Source organism: Centropristis striata, chromosome 21 (assembly GCF_030273125.1).
Source record: "Centropristis striata isolate RG_2023a ecotype Rhode Island chromosome 21, C.striata_1.0, whole genome shotgun sequence".
In the NCBI taxonomy this organism is placed as follows: Eukaryota; Metazoa; Chordata; class Actinopteri; order Perciformes; family Serranidae; genus Centropristis; species Centropristis striata.
This window is the reverse complement of record NC_081537.1, coordinates 27,706,751-27,724,054: the sequence shown is the minus strand read 5'-3', so window position 1 is coordinate 27,724,054 and position 17,304 is coordinate 27,706,751. Positions and strand designations below refer to the sequence as shown.

At 38.4% G+C, this 17,304-nt stretch overlaps 1 protein-coding gene across 2 annotated transcripts; it reads right to left on the bottom strand.

The window, feature by feature from the left end:
- Positions 1–8: 8 nt before the first annotated feature.
- rac3b (Rac family small GTPase 3b) lies at positions 9–15,546 on the bottom strand. Of its 2 annotated transcripts, XM_059324445.1 has the most exons (6): positions 15,397–15,544; positions 9,473–9,544; positions 7,258–7,375; positions 6,426–6,488; positions 5,676–5,835; positions 9–3,702 (listed from the first exon to the last, which is right to left on the bottom strand). In XM_059324445.1, the coding sequence occupies exons 1-6, from the start codon at positions 15,429–15,431 to the stop codon at positions 3,572–3,574; spliced, it is 579 nt and encodes a 192-aa protein (XP_059180428.1). In that variant the 5' UTR covers positions 15,432–15,544; the 3' UTR covers positions 9–3,571. The 2 variants fall into 2 exon arrangements, with proteins under 2 accessions (XP_059180428.1, XP_059180427.1); XM_059324444.1 differs by lacking the exons at positions 9–3,702; positions 5,676–5,835 and having other exon boundaries at positions 5,893–6,488; positions 15,397–15,546.
- Between the last annotated feature and the right edge of the window lie 1,758 nt (positions 15,547–17,304).

The following is a 17,304-nucleotide window of genomic DNA, read 5'->3' as shown; positions in this document are numbered from 1 at the left end:
AAACGGAGTACCTTACATATACATTTGTATTTAGTATACAAAAAATTGAAATATTTCACCACACAGACATGTGAAGTAATAAAAAATAAGACAAACCGTTGGAACAAGTATACAAGTCATCTTACATTACATACGTACATGGCCAATGCATTTCATCATACAACCTCCCCTAAGAATTACAGTGGGTCAAATAACCAGAGAACTTCCATGCAATAGTAGATTAGAATTTTTTGCTGCGTTTCTCACCTACATTTCAACACCTTAGCTAGGCAGGACCACACAACATGATTCAACCACACAGTTTGCTATGCCAACCAAAGACAGCATGACAGAGTGGACTGCAGTGCTGCGTCTCGCCACACGAGGGAGACAGACACACTGCAGACCTGTAACCATACAGAAATGCATTTCATAAAGGTGCAATCTGCACTGTTTGCCACAAGACAAACTCCACTAAGATTGGCCCCTTTATTGTACACTGTTAGCGACACTTCTAACTTCAACACAAGCGACTATAATCCCTTTAGTTTGAATTGTTTTAGTTTTAAGAGCTAAATATTCAGGTACATTTAGATAAGATATTCATAGCGCATTCCTTTTTCTAAGGATTATTCTGTACATCACTAGATGTCATTAATATCCATTTTTTCTTTCATTATGTCCACAGATTGTTGAAAAGTCTCGTGTATTACTACAATACAATATGAAATAGTACCAAAAACTGGACACTAAAAAACTTGGCTTAAAACAATACTGTCTTTTATGCACTACCCCAAACTGTGAAACAAAGCTGTCTCACTGATACCGACACGTGCTCGTCCACACACACAACACCAGCGTTCATGTACACGCCTGTGACGCACTCACTCGCTCACACACACGGACAGAGGAACAGAGACAAGATCTAAACAATGGGATAAATTAAGACAGAATATTTTAAGACCCATGCAAGCTCCTCCACCCCCAGAGGCAGAACTCAGGCAGCAAGGTTGTACAGCCCCCATGTTTGGCATGCTTGTCTGTCACTTGTTCACAGTTAGATGAAGTTACCCAAAGACTCTTCTCTAAGGTCAGATGTTTGTCCAAAGTAAGGACACAGGACAGCACAGACTAAAAGGTTTCCAAATTTCCTGGTTGTCATTGGTGACAAAGATCCAACGAATGACCCACATAACTTCATCATTTCAAATTATTTGTTGATGAAGACTGCGGGATGCAATTAAAAGCTCAATTCACAAGTCAAGCTTAAATTTTCATTCTTGTTTCTATGAATGGCAGCTGCATTTTCCAAATCTTTAATGCAGGAAACTCAGCCAGATCTGGCTACAAGCTACAGTAAAACCAACTAAATGGGCTTGAGGACTTTTTTTTTGAGGCAACATAAGTCTCTTCTATGTAACCCTTTAAGAGGAACATGTTCACAATTTTGTCGATCATTCCGATCAGTATTAATCACTTAAAACTTGCTGAGATGTCACAAAAGATCAAGGATCACGAGCAGTCAGACAGCCATTGTCGTCTTTGGTTAAAGACAAAAATAAGCGACTAGGATCCCACACACCCCTGTTCCTTTCTTTCTTTTTTTCATTTTTTAGCTTTTCTAAACTAGAACAATACCTGGCCCCAAATTTTCTCTGTAGTAATTTGATTAAATACGCTGATTTTCCATATCCAACATATAACCCAGAGAAATTTTGACCCTCTACAAGACGGGAGTTCAAGATTAGGTAAAACTGTTAGAGCTGCTTTAAAACACTTTCTTGACCCATCAGACTTCGTGTTCTAAAATCTCAGCAATAAAAAAGTGAATTTGGGATTTTTTCAACCTGGACCCCACGTTTTTGTGTCTAAGTGACTAATGGGAATAACACTTCTTGAAATGTGTCCAGTATTGAGCGAGAGTTTTGCAGCCGTCAGCTGTGAAACGAGATAATAACACACAATGCAACTTCACGTCCTCAATGAGCGTCCATTCAAAGTGCTTGTTTTTGCCACTAACAAGCGTCTGATAAAATCATGGCAAGATGTTTAACTACCCTGCCATGCTTTTGTGTGTACTGATGACAGCACAGTTTACCTCTGCTCTGTCAGCAGAAGGTCTTTCCACTCTTGAAACAGCATTTTTTCTTTAGGAAAAAGTGCTTTGGTGTAGGATTTATTTTCCCTTTTGGCGTGCAGTAGTCATCCTGGTCCCAATAGCTGCTGCAGGGTATGGACCGGAGTTCGGATCCATTTGTAGCACAACTAGCCACAACTTCAGCCGTACTGTATCCAACAAAGGTAGTCAATGAAAGCTGTGTGAAGCATTGCTAAGCATTTTGTTGGCAGAATTTAACCACCAAACCACAGTTTTAATTTAAAATCTTTTCGATGAAACTAAGCTATGCTCTCTGTACTCCAACATTCACATTATTGCTGAACAAGTCCCTCAAGGCTCCGTACTGGGCCCTAAGCTCTTTATACTGTATATAAATGATATCTGTAATGTTTCTTGTAAATTTAAATGTGTTTTATTTGCAGACGATACTAATTTGTTTTGTTCTGGCAAACATCTTCTGAATACAGCGGAAACTGAACTTTCAAAATACTTTTGAAATAAAAAAGATGTTTTGATGTGAACAAGTTATCTCTGAACTTTTGTATCAATCCCCAACTTTCACCTCCGCTGCCCAACTCTAACTCACATTTACACTGTTGTCTTCTGCCAAAAATTTCAGAACAAGAATTCTCCAACTTTCCCCGATGCTGTCAGTCACTGAGAATACAAAACCTGCCAGTGGCAACAACAAACACTTTCAATGGACATATAGTATATGTGATTGCATTGATTGTAGCTCAATTTACAGCTGCTCAATACCACACCAATTTCAAAAATTGTTACCTTCATTCATCACCTACACACAAAACATGGGGAAATTGGGTCCAGGTTGAAAAAAAAAAAATCCAAATTCCCTTTTAACTTGGAGAGTACACCATTATTACTGATTGGAATGAGGGCAAAAAATAAAAAATAAGACCTTAGTTGTAATAGACTAGATTTAGTCATTTTTACTAGAAAAACACATAATTTCCATTTACTTGTGAAATATAGTGAATGCAGTCAGTAGCAACAGATCTGTGTGTGCATGCCAGCAGTCTCCACATGCTGATCTTAGATCAGGAGCTGAGGGTAACTTCAGACCTGAAGGTGTATTCATAGTTTACTTTCTATCTAGTCAACACTGCATTAATTCAAGCAAGCATGGCTGAAAAAGAAGAGATGTTGCAATATGAAGACGAGTAATAGAAACCTTTGTCAGCCCTCATGGCAACTTGATGTGGTTCTATGAGTACAAAGTAGGTGGACAGTCAATGTCTTTCACAGAGAACCTATGAGCCTATTCAGTAATGGTAAAAAAATTGGATTAAGTATTGGTCTTTGTACCAATATCGCTTTGAAAAAACATCAATATAAAGAAAGCAATCTCAGCAGTGCACACTCACTCTCGCTAGTTTTCTCTCTCATCCTCTCAGAGAAGTAGTGGTTGTTGTTCATGGTGATGTAGTGTAGTGTTTTAGCAATGTTTCCTCCTCAGAACATGGTGCACCTCTTTCCCCTCTTCTTCACAGGCGGAGGGCAGAGCACGGCTCGGATGGCCTCGTCGAATACCGTCTTCAGGCCTCGCTGGGTCAGCGCAGAGCACTCCAGGTACTTGACGGCCCCTGGGGAAGCAACAGGGCAGTTTCTCAGTGACACTGCTTCTTGTGTTCAAGTACAGCTAGGCCTTGTCATGAATCTCAGTGTGCTTTAAATGAATTGTTTGTTGGATCCTTTACACACACCCCCACACCTCCCCAACACAGAGAGGAACCGTGATGCCGCCAGATGGCTATTTCAGCAGGCACAAGTTCTCCTTTTTCTATTTTAATGTTTGAGTTTATTTGTTTTAAAGGGACACTTCACTGCCAAAACAAAAAATACATATTTACCTCTTTCTTGTTGTGCTATTTATCAATCTAGATCATGGGTCTCAAAGCCAATTGCGGCCCTCGTGACGATATTTTGTTGCCCCCACCTTGATATGAAAATTTAATGTGAGTTTTATATGAATGGCACTTTACCGTGTTGTCTATGGAAAGTCCCTTTAATGTCTTTTTTTTAATAATTTTGTGTCTTTTTTTAATAATTTTGTGTCTTTTTTTAATAATTTTGTGTCTTCTTTTGGTCATTTTGTGTCTTTTTTGTCATTTTGTTTCTTTTTTTTGTATTTTTTTGTCTTTCTGATCATTTTGTGTCTTTTTAAAATAATTTTGTGTCTTTTTTGTCATTTTGTGTCTTTTTTGGTAATTTGTGTCCCTTTTTTTGTCCTTTTTTTGGTAATTTTGTGTCTTTTTTAAGTAATTTTGTTTTTTTCTGTCACTTTGTGTCTTTTTTTTTTAGTAATTTTTGGTCATTTTGAAACTGCCTCCAGCGGCCCCCAGGTAATTTGAGTTTGAGACCCCTGATCTAGATTGTTTTGGGGAGAGTGTAGAGTCTGTCTTATCCCAATTATAATGGGATAAGAAATTAGATAATTAGATAATTAGAAAAACTCAATGTCTTATAATTATTATTATTTTTAATTTTCCTTTTCAAAAAAACATAGCATTTTCTCTCGAAATGGAAATTGAGATAATTGCAAAAATATTTTTTTTTACTACTTTTCTTTCTTTCCAGATGTGTAATTGCTACAACAAAAATAGCTCATAAGTGTTTAATATAAGAGCTGATATCTAGTCATTTTCCATGGCTTTCTTGATAATGATTTTTGGTTATTATCAAGAAAACCATGGAAAATGTCTAGATATCATCTCTTAAATTAAACTCTTATCAACTATTTTTGTTTTTATCACTATATTTGTCCAAAGAAATGTACCTTTAGTTGTACCAGGCATTAAAATGAACAAGAAATTGAAGAAAACAATGGTCTACATTTTTTTCCATGACTGTACACGGCAAGTGAGTTTTTTTTCTTGCAAATGTATGATTTTATTATCTCTGAATATTTATGTTTTTTTCTGGTATATTTGTGGGGGAGGGGTTTCTCAGAAATTCCACCAATATCTTTCTCCTAAATCAGGGATGGGCAACTTAAATGCTTGAGGGGGCCACAATTTTTCATGGACACTACCACAGGGCCACATATAGGACAGAGCACTTAACCAGATATGATGAAACTGCAATTTTAAATATGTTTACAGTGCAGTAATTTAACATATTTCATGCTCAAATGCATGTTTAACAGTAGAAATAGGAATACAAAAGGTTTTAAGAAAATAAAAATGAACCACTTACTGTGATTTCTTTTTTTGTGAAATAAGTGAAATAACAGCAGACCAACATTAATTGGTAATTAATTGGTAATAAAAGTAATTTTGTGCATTTTTACACTGCACTTTTAAGATTTCATGCTCAAATGCATGTTTTTGTACTGAGGGCCACTTCAAGTGAGGGAGCGGGCCGTATGCGGCCCCCGGGCCACCAGTTGCTCATCCCTGGTCTAAATGTACAACTTTAATCCCAAAATGTTTTTGTTTCTTATAATATTGTTGTTTATATTGTTTTTTTTTTAATACATACAATGGCCCTAATAAAAAGGGACTGAATATCCCGTCAGTCTTTTCTAATATGGTGCACGTGGCACACACAGCCTCACCAATCTCTCTGGCCATGGCCAGGCCCTGCGGGTAGGTGATGGGGGACAGCTTCTTGTCTCGCAGCCTCTCAATGGTGTCCTTGTCATCTCGCAGATCCAGCTTGGTGCCCACCAGGATGATGGGTGTGTTGGGGCAGTGGTGTCTCACCTCAGGGTACCACTAGGGCACCGCACGCACAAACACACGCGCACGTTTGCGTATACAAAAGACAAAGTCAGTGAGAGGGGAGAGGAGAGAGAGAGCAGTTAGCAGATACAAAATCAGAGCAAACCACCGCCTTTCCACTGTGACATTCAACACACTGTGTGGAGCTAGATAAGCTGTTTTTAATAGATCTGTCTGAATGGAAGCTCAGTATGAAGACAAAACATCCTCAGGCAAAGCAGCCTTCAATCACATCACGTGATGAGAGACTCCCGTCACACCAGGAGCATACAGACTCTGCAGAGGGAGGTTGGACCTGTGGAAAAGTGTGATTTGACATGAGAGCGTCTCATGATGCTCAGCAGACCAAACCACAGTCGGCCGTCACGCTCCCTCTGCACAGTGTTGCACTGGTTCAGGCCTCGCCTTACAACACGTCTCTGTGCTGCGTCCCCTGGAGGAAGCAGTTCAAGGCCAGGCTGTTGTAAGTCGAGGTCTGAACAGGTGGGGCAACGTGTGAGAAGCCAGGTGGAGCCATAGATGTGCCTCCTAGTGGTCAGACTCGGCACGGAGGGGACAGAGAGGTGCTCAGTCAGCGTACTGACCTTAGCTCGGACGTTCTCAAAGGAGGCCGGACTGACCAGGGAGAAGCATATCAAGAACACATCCTGGGAGAGAATCAGAGAGATGGCTAGTTGAGAGTGGGATATGTGTGTGTGTGTGTGTGTGTGTGTGTTCTTGTACTTCCTACATAGTGAGAACCGGAACACGTTCTTAACCAACAGAGTGAGGGCATTTTTGCAAAGTGAGGACATTTCGGCCGGTCCTCACTTTTTTAAAGGATTTTTGAGATTGTTTTAAGGGTTCAGATTACAATTAGGTTTATGTTTAAATGTATTGATTTAAGTTTATGTTTAATTAATTAATAAATGAAACTGTATTGTGTGGTTACAGAACTAACTAAAACTAACTAAAATTATAGTGAAAATGTCCTCCGTTTTCGTCTTTGTCAACTTTTTGCATACATATTATATATGTATGAAAAAAAAAAAAATATACATACACAAACTATATATATTAAATATTCTTTGTTATGGTAAAAAAAAGTCTATAAAAATATAACACACAAATCTTTATTGGACTTTTGTTTGCATAGAAAGTCTTACATTACTAATACAAGATATTTTCATGTTCTCGTGTTATTTTTCAGCTAAGTCACCAGAAAAAAATGTTGTCTTTGTATGTTTCTTTTAGCACACAGAGAGCAGAACAGCAGCCACTTTAATCCTTGTGTTTTACTCTTGAAATGTTGTATACCAATCACTTAAGAAGCTTCAGATATGTATAGGTCAGTGTGTTTGTGTGTGTGAGCCTGTGTGTGTGTGTGTGTGTGTGTGTGTGTGTGTGTGTGTGGTTGGTTGGAAGGGGTATGAATACCGTCTGTGGGTAAGACAGTGGTCTGAGCCTATCGTAGTCCTCCTGTCCTGCTGTATCCCAAAGGCCCAGATTCACTGGTTTCCCATCCACCATCACATTGGCGGAGTAGTTGTCAAAGCTGCAGGGAGGCGAACACTACACTCAGTAAAATGCAATTAGGAGAGAGGGTGCAAACACATCAATGGCTTCATTGCATTTCCACTACTATTTGTTGAGGCAACTGAATACCCTGTAAAGAGAGTCGAAGTATAACCACAACATCGGGGTTCTGTTCCCAAAGTAAATATAAAACCTAAAAAATAAAACCTCATTTAAATCCTGATGACACTCGTTACTAAAAACATACAACCTTTTATGCTTTTACTTGTCGGGTACAATGTTGGAATTTCATATTAGATGCTGCAAAAAGTTCAAATAACGTGGTGTGTATGTTAAAGTCATTCCTGTAAGCAAAAATATTTATATTTCCAACCATTCTGGACATTCTGTTTCCAACAGTTTTTCCTTCTTAACAAACTGATTCGTGCCCAGTTTCTCTATCCAATCATCTGCTCCAGGCACTCTACTGTGGAACATACTGCTACAAAGAACTACCTGTCATTTTGGTTGCTGATGTTGTATATTTCCCCCCTAATTTATGATCATATTCTTCCTGGAACATGTTTGATTGAGTAGTTTTTGGTTTAGGCAAATTTTCACAGTAGAAAGTGCTGCTATTCCCTGGCTGCAATGACAGTGCTACATAGACAGCAAGAGTACAGATACAGGTGTATAAAGAGAACAGGAAACACTGTTTATTCCAGTAGTAACTGGTCAGTGGCACATGAAGCCAAAAAAGTTAGACCTCCGTGCATCTGCACCTATAAGGCCCATAGATAGAGCAGGTGCACTAGAGACTCCTGCTGAGCTAGCTACCTCCAGTTAGTACATTCTCTGGAAAATAATAGAGAAACTGTATATAATTTGACAAAATAAATCTTGTATATCAAGGTCCATTTACTGGCTCTTACAGAGCTCTCATGGTCTTTATCAGCAGATGTTTGCTAAGTTGTCATGGGATTGACTCAGTTGTTATCATGTGACTTATGTAAAAGATGGGCTGGTTATATATACATACTATGTAATATGATGTGGTTCATACTTAGTTCACTGATCACAGCCTGAGTCACAACAACTGAGGACCATAAAATACTTTTGAAATTTCTGGTTAATAAGTCAACCTTGAGTCTAAACTGTTGTATTTGTTTGTTCTGTCTAAGTCTGTAGCTCAATGTTTTTGACTCATCAAGCACATACAAATCCCTACGGTGGCCCTGAGAGCTCACAGCGCTGCAACTTAAGAAAACACATGCAAATACACAAAACACAAGCAAATTGAGAAAACATCTTCATCAATTCGACAACACAAGCGCAGCATTTAGAAAAAAAGCTGCAAAGACCACAACACAACAGAAGTGTTTCCAGAGGACACTTAAAAGTGATGCACACGTCTGGACACGCTTGTGATATTATTGTTGATGTGTATATATATTGTTGTAAAACTTTAGACATAAAACATTTATATAAATATATATAGTAATATATTAATTTATTTGATGTGCTTAACTGCAATGTGATTGATACGGGCTAGCGTTAGCCTTAGCGGCCAATCATAGCATGCTAGCGTTAGCGGGCTAGAAAACCAAGACCAACTCGGTGCCGTTGAGACAGACCAACTAAAACGTGTATCATTCATCTATTTGATTTGCTTAACTGCAATGTGATTGATACGGGCTAACGTGTTAACGCTATATATCACGTTATAACATGAAAATACCATTATCATTAAATAAAGTGATAATTTCACGTTATAATGTGAAATTATCATCATCTATCAAGCGTGTCCAGACGTGTGCATCACTTTTAAGTGTCCTCTGGAAACACTTCTGTTGTGTTGTGGTCTCTTTGCATCATTTTTTCTTATTGTGTCGTGGTTTTTGCAGCGAGTTCTCAAATTAATGAAGATGTTTTTCTCAATTTGCTTGTGTTTTGTGCTGTGTACATATCTGATAAACCAAAGTGTTGAAGCAAAACATCTTAAATTTTATTTTATTTTTTACCATCAGCTGTGGTCACTGACTTGTAATGTGGCTTGCTGCAGTCAAACTGACAGCTACAGAATGAACATTATGTCAAAAATCACTGTGAGCACATGTGCAGTGTGTGGTTTACTCACACAGTGGGGATATATTCCCCGGGGAAGGCATTGGTGGTGTAGCTAATCAGCAGACAGGTCTTACCCACAGCCCTGAGGAAGATGGGACAACAGAGGATACATGAATACAAATGTGTAATACAGTTCCACATTCATATGTACAAAAACAAATTCAGTGTAGAGTGTATGCAAGTGTGGATGCATGACTGTATGTGTATGCACAAGAGTAGGGCAGACTGCTATTCCCTTTTACTGTGCCACACAGACACTGGCCTATATTCATGTTGCCTCAGGGACACAGTAGCCCCCTATGATCGCACACACACACATACACACAACCAACCTCTCCTGCTACAGTACACATAACACTCCCTCCCCTCCCATACTTCACTGTACTGACACAAGGCGCAGGATGCCACACAGATTGGTGGTGGCATGGACTGGGTATTGGCTGTGTGCTCATGCATGAAGTAATGAGCAATTTTTTGTGCATGTGTCCATAGACACAGCAAATGGTGGTAACACACTGTGCCAATATGTGTGAGGGTGCCATGAGACTGTTTTGAGGTCATGAGTTTGTAGAGCACCACAGAGAGGGACAGAGGGCTAGGAAATAACAAAAGCGATGGAGAATAAGACTAAAGAAGTACAGCAGATTAAAACACAGATCAAAATAAGAATAGACAAAATAGAGACCAAGATGTCCTGATCTTCAGGCCCTACTGGATCCTACACTTCCCACAATGCAACTGGATACAGTCTATCTATCATTTAAAATGTTCTATGATTTATACATTGGTCCATCAGTTTCTTTTAGTGGATGGCTTTACTCTTACAATGAGCCTTGGTTGCTGTTGCTATAGAGAAGGGGCAACTCAATTCAATTCAATTTCATTTATAGAGCCCAGAATCAGAAATTGCATATTTGCCTTGAAGGGCTTTACAGTCTGTAGAGGGTACAACACCCTCTGTCCTTTAACCCTCACAGCAGACGAGGAAAAGCTCCTTAACATACTCCTTTGACAGGAAAAACAAGAGAAGAAACCTCAGGTATAGTAACAGAGGAGGGATCCCCCACCCAGGATGGACAGACGTGCAATAGATATTGTATGTACAGAACAGATCAGCATAGTCAAAAATAGTAGAGAGAGAGAGAGAGAGGGAAGAACAACATGACCAATGACAACAATAATAGCACTAACACTGTAATGATGATGTGACTAATAATAGTAGTTGTGGTAGATAAAATCAAATACCAGCAGTAGTAACAGTAATAGTAGCAGTAATAAAGAAGGAATAGGACTAACTGTTATAGTCATAATAGCAGTGAAAATAAAAAACAGCAGAAGTGTCTGAAGCAGTAGCAAAAAAACTCGATTAATACTGGTGAGATAATAGTAGTGGGTGTCTAGCAGTACGGACACAACCATAATCCCTGTTGACGACCATAGTAGTTCAGCATAACAACCACAGTAGTCATGGCAACACAGTTTTAGCCCAACCATGTTCCATGGTGGAGATGATCAGAGCTCAGATCAGAGAACATGTAAACCTCTTTGCTGGTACCAAAACATTTGTAGAATTCACCCAAACAATAGACTGACAGGAGAATCTAAAATGTAATTCTCTGAAACGTGTAATCTGCACTGAAATCTAATGCTGTGTTACAGTAAGTGTCCGAGGTTCCAGGTGCACAACGGCAAATGTTAAAAAGACAAAAAAACATGGCTGACAGTAGGGCTGGGCGATATAAAAAATATATCCCTTATTTTTAAATGTTATATGGAATTAGACGGTATCGCATAGTTCAAATTGGGGTTTCATAGGTATTTTAATTCAAGATTTTTTATTTAATTTATATAGCATATATATATTTAATATTGTGCACTTTATGGAGCGTTGATTTAAAAAAAGGTACTCCTGTTGTTATACAGTATTTAAGTTCACTTAGATAAACGGTTTCAATAAAACTACTTGTGATATGTCGTCTTTGGCTTTGACTTTGACTGAACATTTGCATTCACTTGGCGATAAAAATATCAGGATATATATCGTATATTGATATTCGGCCTAAATATATCGGGATATGACTTTTGCTCCATATCGCCCAGCCCTAACTGACAGTGACTCTGTAATCATAGTTGAATTCCATGCATATATAAATGAAACCGTGCAGGAAAAAACGATGCATGAGCTAAGAGACATTATTTATGGCATTTTTGTACTTAGACATGTACAGAACAGGTTTTGCACTATTTTAATTAAATACAAGCAAATATACTTTATGTTGCCTTAAGTTGATGGTTTACCATTTATGATGTGCTTCTGTGGATTAGTCAGATATCTCCTTCTTCATGAAGTTTGGGTTGATGGATTTAGTAGTTCTTTGTTCCATTACACTTTATACTTTCACTAGCAGGAGGTCGGAAATGTTCAAGTTCTGAGTTGTTTGGAACGCAGCATAAGCTTTGTATTTTTTAAGTTTCTTACTGAACGCACACTAAGAGACATGATTAACTTCTCTATTTTCATTTTCATGTCCAATAGCTTGTATCTTTAACTATTTGTTCATCTTTTGTACTGATGAGCAACTGTTTAATTCCCATCCAAGGCTTGAAGTGCTCCAAGAATCACCTAGCATTGTCTATTTTATAAATGAGTTTACTTCCAGAACCTTGGACACATAAAATGACTCCTCCTGTTCGCAACAGTATAGCATATAAAATCTATTAAAAGAAGCAAGTGAAGCAAATGTGTTCTGGTTGGTGCAAATTGAAGCATAGAAGAGTGCATGGTGTGAGCTGGAAGTGTGAAGTCAACTTAAAGGAAAATTTCACACATATTCCGAGGCTGTGTGAATCCAACACATTAATGTATAGAGCCAAGAAGAAAACATCAGACAGAACTGGAGTTTCTGAGATTAGTCAGAGTCTGAGCTTACAAAACACATTCAGATAGTCTCCACATACATGGTCAGTCAGAACTCTGCTAGCTAATGTTGGTGCAGTTGGTACATAGGCCTTTTTAACAGCAGACGTGTTGATCTGTCATGGTATGAAAAGTACAGGTGTTTCCATTAACAATAGCTCACTAAACCATGACAGTGTGACAGTAGTACATCAAACTGAAAAGCTAAATAGAATCCAGCCGTCATTCATTTTATCACTTCAACCTGTGCTTTTCCTACTGTCGACACTGTCCTCCCACAGAAAAATGACCCCTATATATTGCTTGTAGAGCAGCGGCAGCACCCTCTAGTGGCCGTAGTAATTAGGGCGGAAGCCAAGGCGGAAGTTAGTATGAAGAACGACAAAGTCCACTTAGGGTGGGCGGGTCAAACAAACACAGGACCTTCACCTAGGACTCCTGTGTTCGTGCCCCTGATGAAACCAAAAGTCTGCATTGTAAAATCAAGTTGCATATTTAATGTTACTTCTGTTAGTAGATTTGTCCTATTCTGTGTCTTTTTCCTGTTCATTTTATATATATCCTTTATTTAACCAGGTAAAAGTCTCGTTGAGATTAAAAAAATATCTTTTCCAAGAGAGACCTGGCCAAGAAAGCAGCAAAAAGAGACAAGTTACAACATTTAAACAAAGTTAACATAAACAATTAGATACAATTAAATACAAATACAGCCATTGCAACAACACTGAAGGAGCCTCACTAGAAGCTCATACGGAGCAGTCACACCGACCAAGAGAAATTATTTCTTTATCCCAGGGCCGGTTCTAGCCCATTGGCTGCCCTAGGCGATATTGAGATTTTGCGCCCCCCCCCCCCCCCGAACCACATCCATTCCATGTATTCATTCTGATATAGGTACACTATGATGCACGTATCATATTTTATATAATATAATATTACATTTTCATTCGAAATATGGGTTGGGGCATGTTCATTTAATTCAATGACGGTTTTATTGCCCATGCTTTTTAAAAAATGTTTCGTTAATCAATGTTGTTAAAACAAAGATGTATGCTTAAGCCCCCTTGTGGCGCCCCCTGCCAATTTGGCGCCCTAGGCAGCCGCCTTGGTGGCCTGTAGGAATAACCGGCCCTGCTTTATCCTTTAGAATCTATTTAAATTCACTGATTGTGATCAACTCAGACAATTTCAATTCTTTTTGCAGATTGCTCCATGATAAAGGGGCAGCGTAACTAAAATCTTTCTTACCTAATTCAGTTCTCACTCTTGGCACCAGCATCTGTACAATATTTTAATGCCTGGTACAACTAAAGGTACATTTCTTTGGACAAATATAGTGATAACAACAAAAATAGCTCATAAGAGTTTAATTTAAGAGCTGATATCTAGACATTTTCATGGTTTTCTTGATAATAGCCAAAATCATTATACCTATATATTTGTCCAAACAAATGTACCTTTACTTGTACCAGGCATTGAAATGAACAAGAAATTGAAGAAAACAAGCATGGGCTAATATTTTTTCCATGAATGTATATACAACATGAGGACCAATGCTGTAAGTCAACAACACAACATCACTATAATGTGTAAAAAAGCGTTTGATGAAAACTGACCAAAACAACTACACAACAAAAATATGTGCAAAAAAGGCCGAGGAAAAACTTGCTACAAATAATGTTGAGCAAAAACTTGCTACAAATAATGTTGAGCAAAAACTTGCTACAAATAATACAGAGCAAAAACTTGCTACAAATAATGCCGAGCAAAAACTTGCTGCAAATAATGCAGAGCAAAAACTTGCTACAAATAATGCCGAGCAAAACCTTGCTACAAATAATGTTGAGCAAAACACACACTTGCTACTTGCTACTAGAGGCGGGCTGAATGCAGTGGCGAGCCTGTGAGGGCACTCAAAGGGTCCATGCCCATAATAATTTATACCTATGAACCTTAAAATGAAACAGGTGCGTTATATGAAAATACATGCAGGGGGACCAAAACTGTTTTCTGCACCAGGCTGTACAATTTTTACTTTGCTGTAAAATTATACGTTTTAACATGAATACCTTTTGGAGCCAGCCTCAAGTGGCAGGTTGAGGAACTGCGGTATTTGGCCGCATTGGCTTCACTTGTCACCCCCGGAGGTTGCCACTTGGTAGTAACCCACGTTTTTCCTTGTTCATAATGCATTCTGCCTCTTACAAAATCATAACTTGCAAGCCCAAATTGATGACATCATCAGGGCTGCTTTTATAAGGCTTTATCTCTCTCCATGCCAACAGAGTAGTAGGCTTCTAATCCCTATAACAAACTGAGCGTGATGTGTAAAATTGGAGAAAATGGTCTTAGGTGATTTGTAATATTTTAGAATTCCCCAGATCTCTTCCTGCACATTTCATCTGTGATATACAGGATTAAGGTTTTTTCATTTTAAAGTCAATATTATTTAGTTTCAGCATTGTGACTCAAACCCTAATAAACACAGTTAGGCCTATTCTTAATTTGTGTAAGAATTGACACAAATTCCTCATTTTCACAGTTTTAATCTACACCTTGCAAGGATTTAAAACAGAAATGAAGAAAATAGTGCTACACACGTTAGGCCACATGAAGCGAAATGATATGTGGGTGCAGTAAGAAAGGCACAGTGTGAGCAGAATTAGGGCAGCGGGGCCTGTTTGTCACTGACAGGGCCACAAATTCCTTAGCGTGCATCAGCACTTCAGCCTGCCTCCAGTGGCCTACGAGGCGTGTAGGTGTTCCCGCATCCGCTCCGACCGTCATAAAGACCCGGAGGCCGCGACGTGATCAAACCGAATGCACCCACCAAGCAGATCACAGATGATCTATTGAGCATCAGGGAGCAGAACACAGAAAACCAAGACCGACAGACCGCTGAGCCCCAGCCCCTTTTCCTACATAGCATCCTCCCATCATCCATCCATCCATGGACGCTTCACCGAATCACACATGACAAAATATGCTGCTGTTGTGTTAGTGTGAGCGTCTCTTACCCGTCGCCCACCACCACACATTTGATAGCTTGCATTGGAACAGCGGCTGGAGGCTTTCAGGGATCCGGGGTTGGTGGATTAATAGATCCGGCGGTCTGCACTGAGGTCTCGGATGAGAGCAGCGGGCCAGTCCGCTCGGCGATGGAGCCGCAGTGAAAGGGGTCGATGACGAGCAGTGCCGAGCACCTCCGAGAAGTGCCGAGCGGTTTTAAAGGGACAGAGCACCGAATTGAGGAATCCTTGCAGTGGAGGAGATGATTCACGTCTTCTACTTCCGTCTTCGCTTTAACCCTTTGATGCACAACATGGCTCTAAAGCAGGGGTCTCAAACTCAATTACCTCGGGGCCGCTGGAGGCAGTATCAAAATGACCAAAAAAAGACACAAAATTACAAGAAAAAGACACAAAATTACTAAAAAAGAAAAGAAAAAAAAGACACAAAATGACCAAAAAAAGACACAAAATTAAAAAAATAATAATAATACAGAATTACCAAAAAAGACACAAAATTATTTTTTTCAAAAGACACAAAATGACACAAAATGAGCAAAAAAGACACAAATTGACAGAAAAAAACGAAATAACTTAAAGACGAAAGAAAATGACCAAAAAAGACACAGAATTACCAAAAAAGACACAAAATTATTATAAAAAGACACAAAATGACCAAAAAAAGACACAAAATTACAAAAAAAGACACAAAATTACCAAAAAAGACACAGAATTACCCAAAAAAGTAATTAAAGGGACCTTCCACGCAGAACATGGTAAAGTGCCATTCATATAAAACTCTCATATCAAGGTGGGGGCCACAAAATATAATCGCAAAAATGCAAATATTGACAATAAATCTGAATTATTATGACTTTTGAAGACAAAATTATGACAATGAGTCAATATGTTTCTACTATCTCACACAGTTGTGGTTTTCGACGTTTTTTTAAAACATGTTTCTTATAATATATATCTTTTATAACAGAATACACTGAATGTGATGAATAAACAGGCCTGAAAAAGAGAAAAACGCTAAAAGAATATGTTTACTGTTAATATCACTGTTGAATATTAGGACAGAAATTACATTAATGATAGCTATTAATACAAAAAAGGAAAATCTATTAAGAAGTCTTATCTTAGATTTTTTTTGTATTTGCCATCATAATGTAGACGTAATTTAAGCTAATGCTATATAGGAGGAAGGGAACACGTAACCTGTTATCCTATGTGTTTTATAGACCATGGGTGCATCCAAATGGGCCCTTTCACAACCCTCAACCCAGGTCTACAAGTAATCTTGTAATTCTGACCTACAAAGTAGGCAATTTGACTTATTTCTTCATCTTAGTTAATAACTTACGAGTATTTTTTAAAATTTTTGTAGTCTATTCTTAAAGAAAATAAACCCAGAAGGTTCCTTACATTTTTAAACAGTTGGCTACATCCTGAACAGACCCCTTGCTCTTAAATGTGCACCAATTTAATACATTTACATCAAAGTCTCTCATTTCCCTGTGCCTTTTGTTCATTTTCTTTGTCACATTTTTAGGTCCTTTATTCAATTAGTGCTGCAATAATAGTTCTGAAACCTTTATTAATTTTGTTTATTTTATTTTCCTTTAATCGATTTTATTAGACCCTTTATTGCATTTTTAATGCCCTAATTTGTTTCTATTCCTTACTTAAACCTATTGAATTGCCTCTGCCTTGCCGAGGAGGCAAACGGTTGTGAAGTGCTCCCTCAGTGCAAATGTTCACATCCGGAACAAGAGTGGTCATTGTAGTCAATAACATTCAAATGGTCAATTCATTTTAGACAGATGCACTTCACAGATCAATGCACTTTATTAATGATTAATAATTCCCATTAGGAGCATGTCTGATAGAATAGTGATGAAGGTTCCTCCAAAG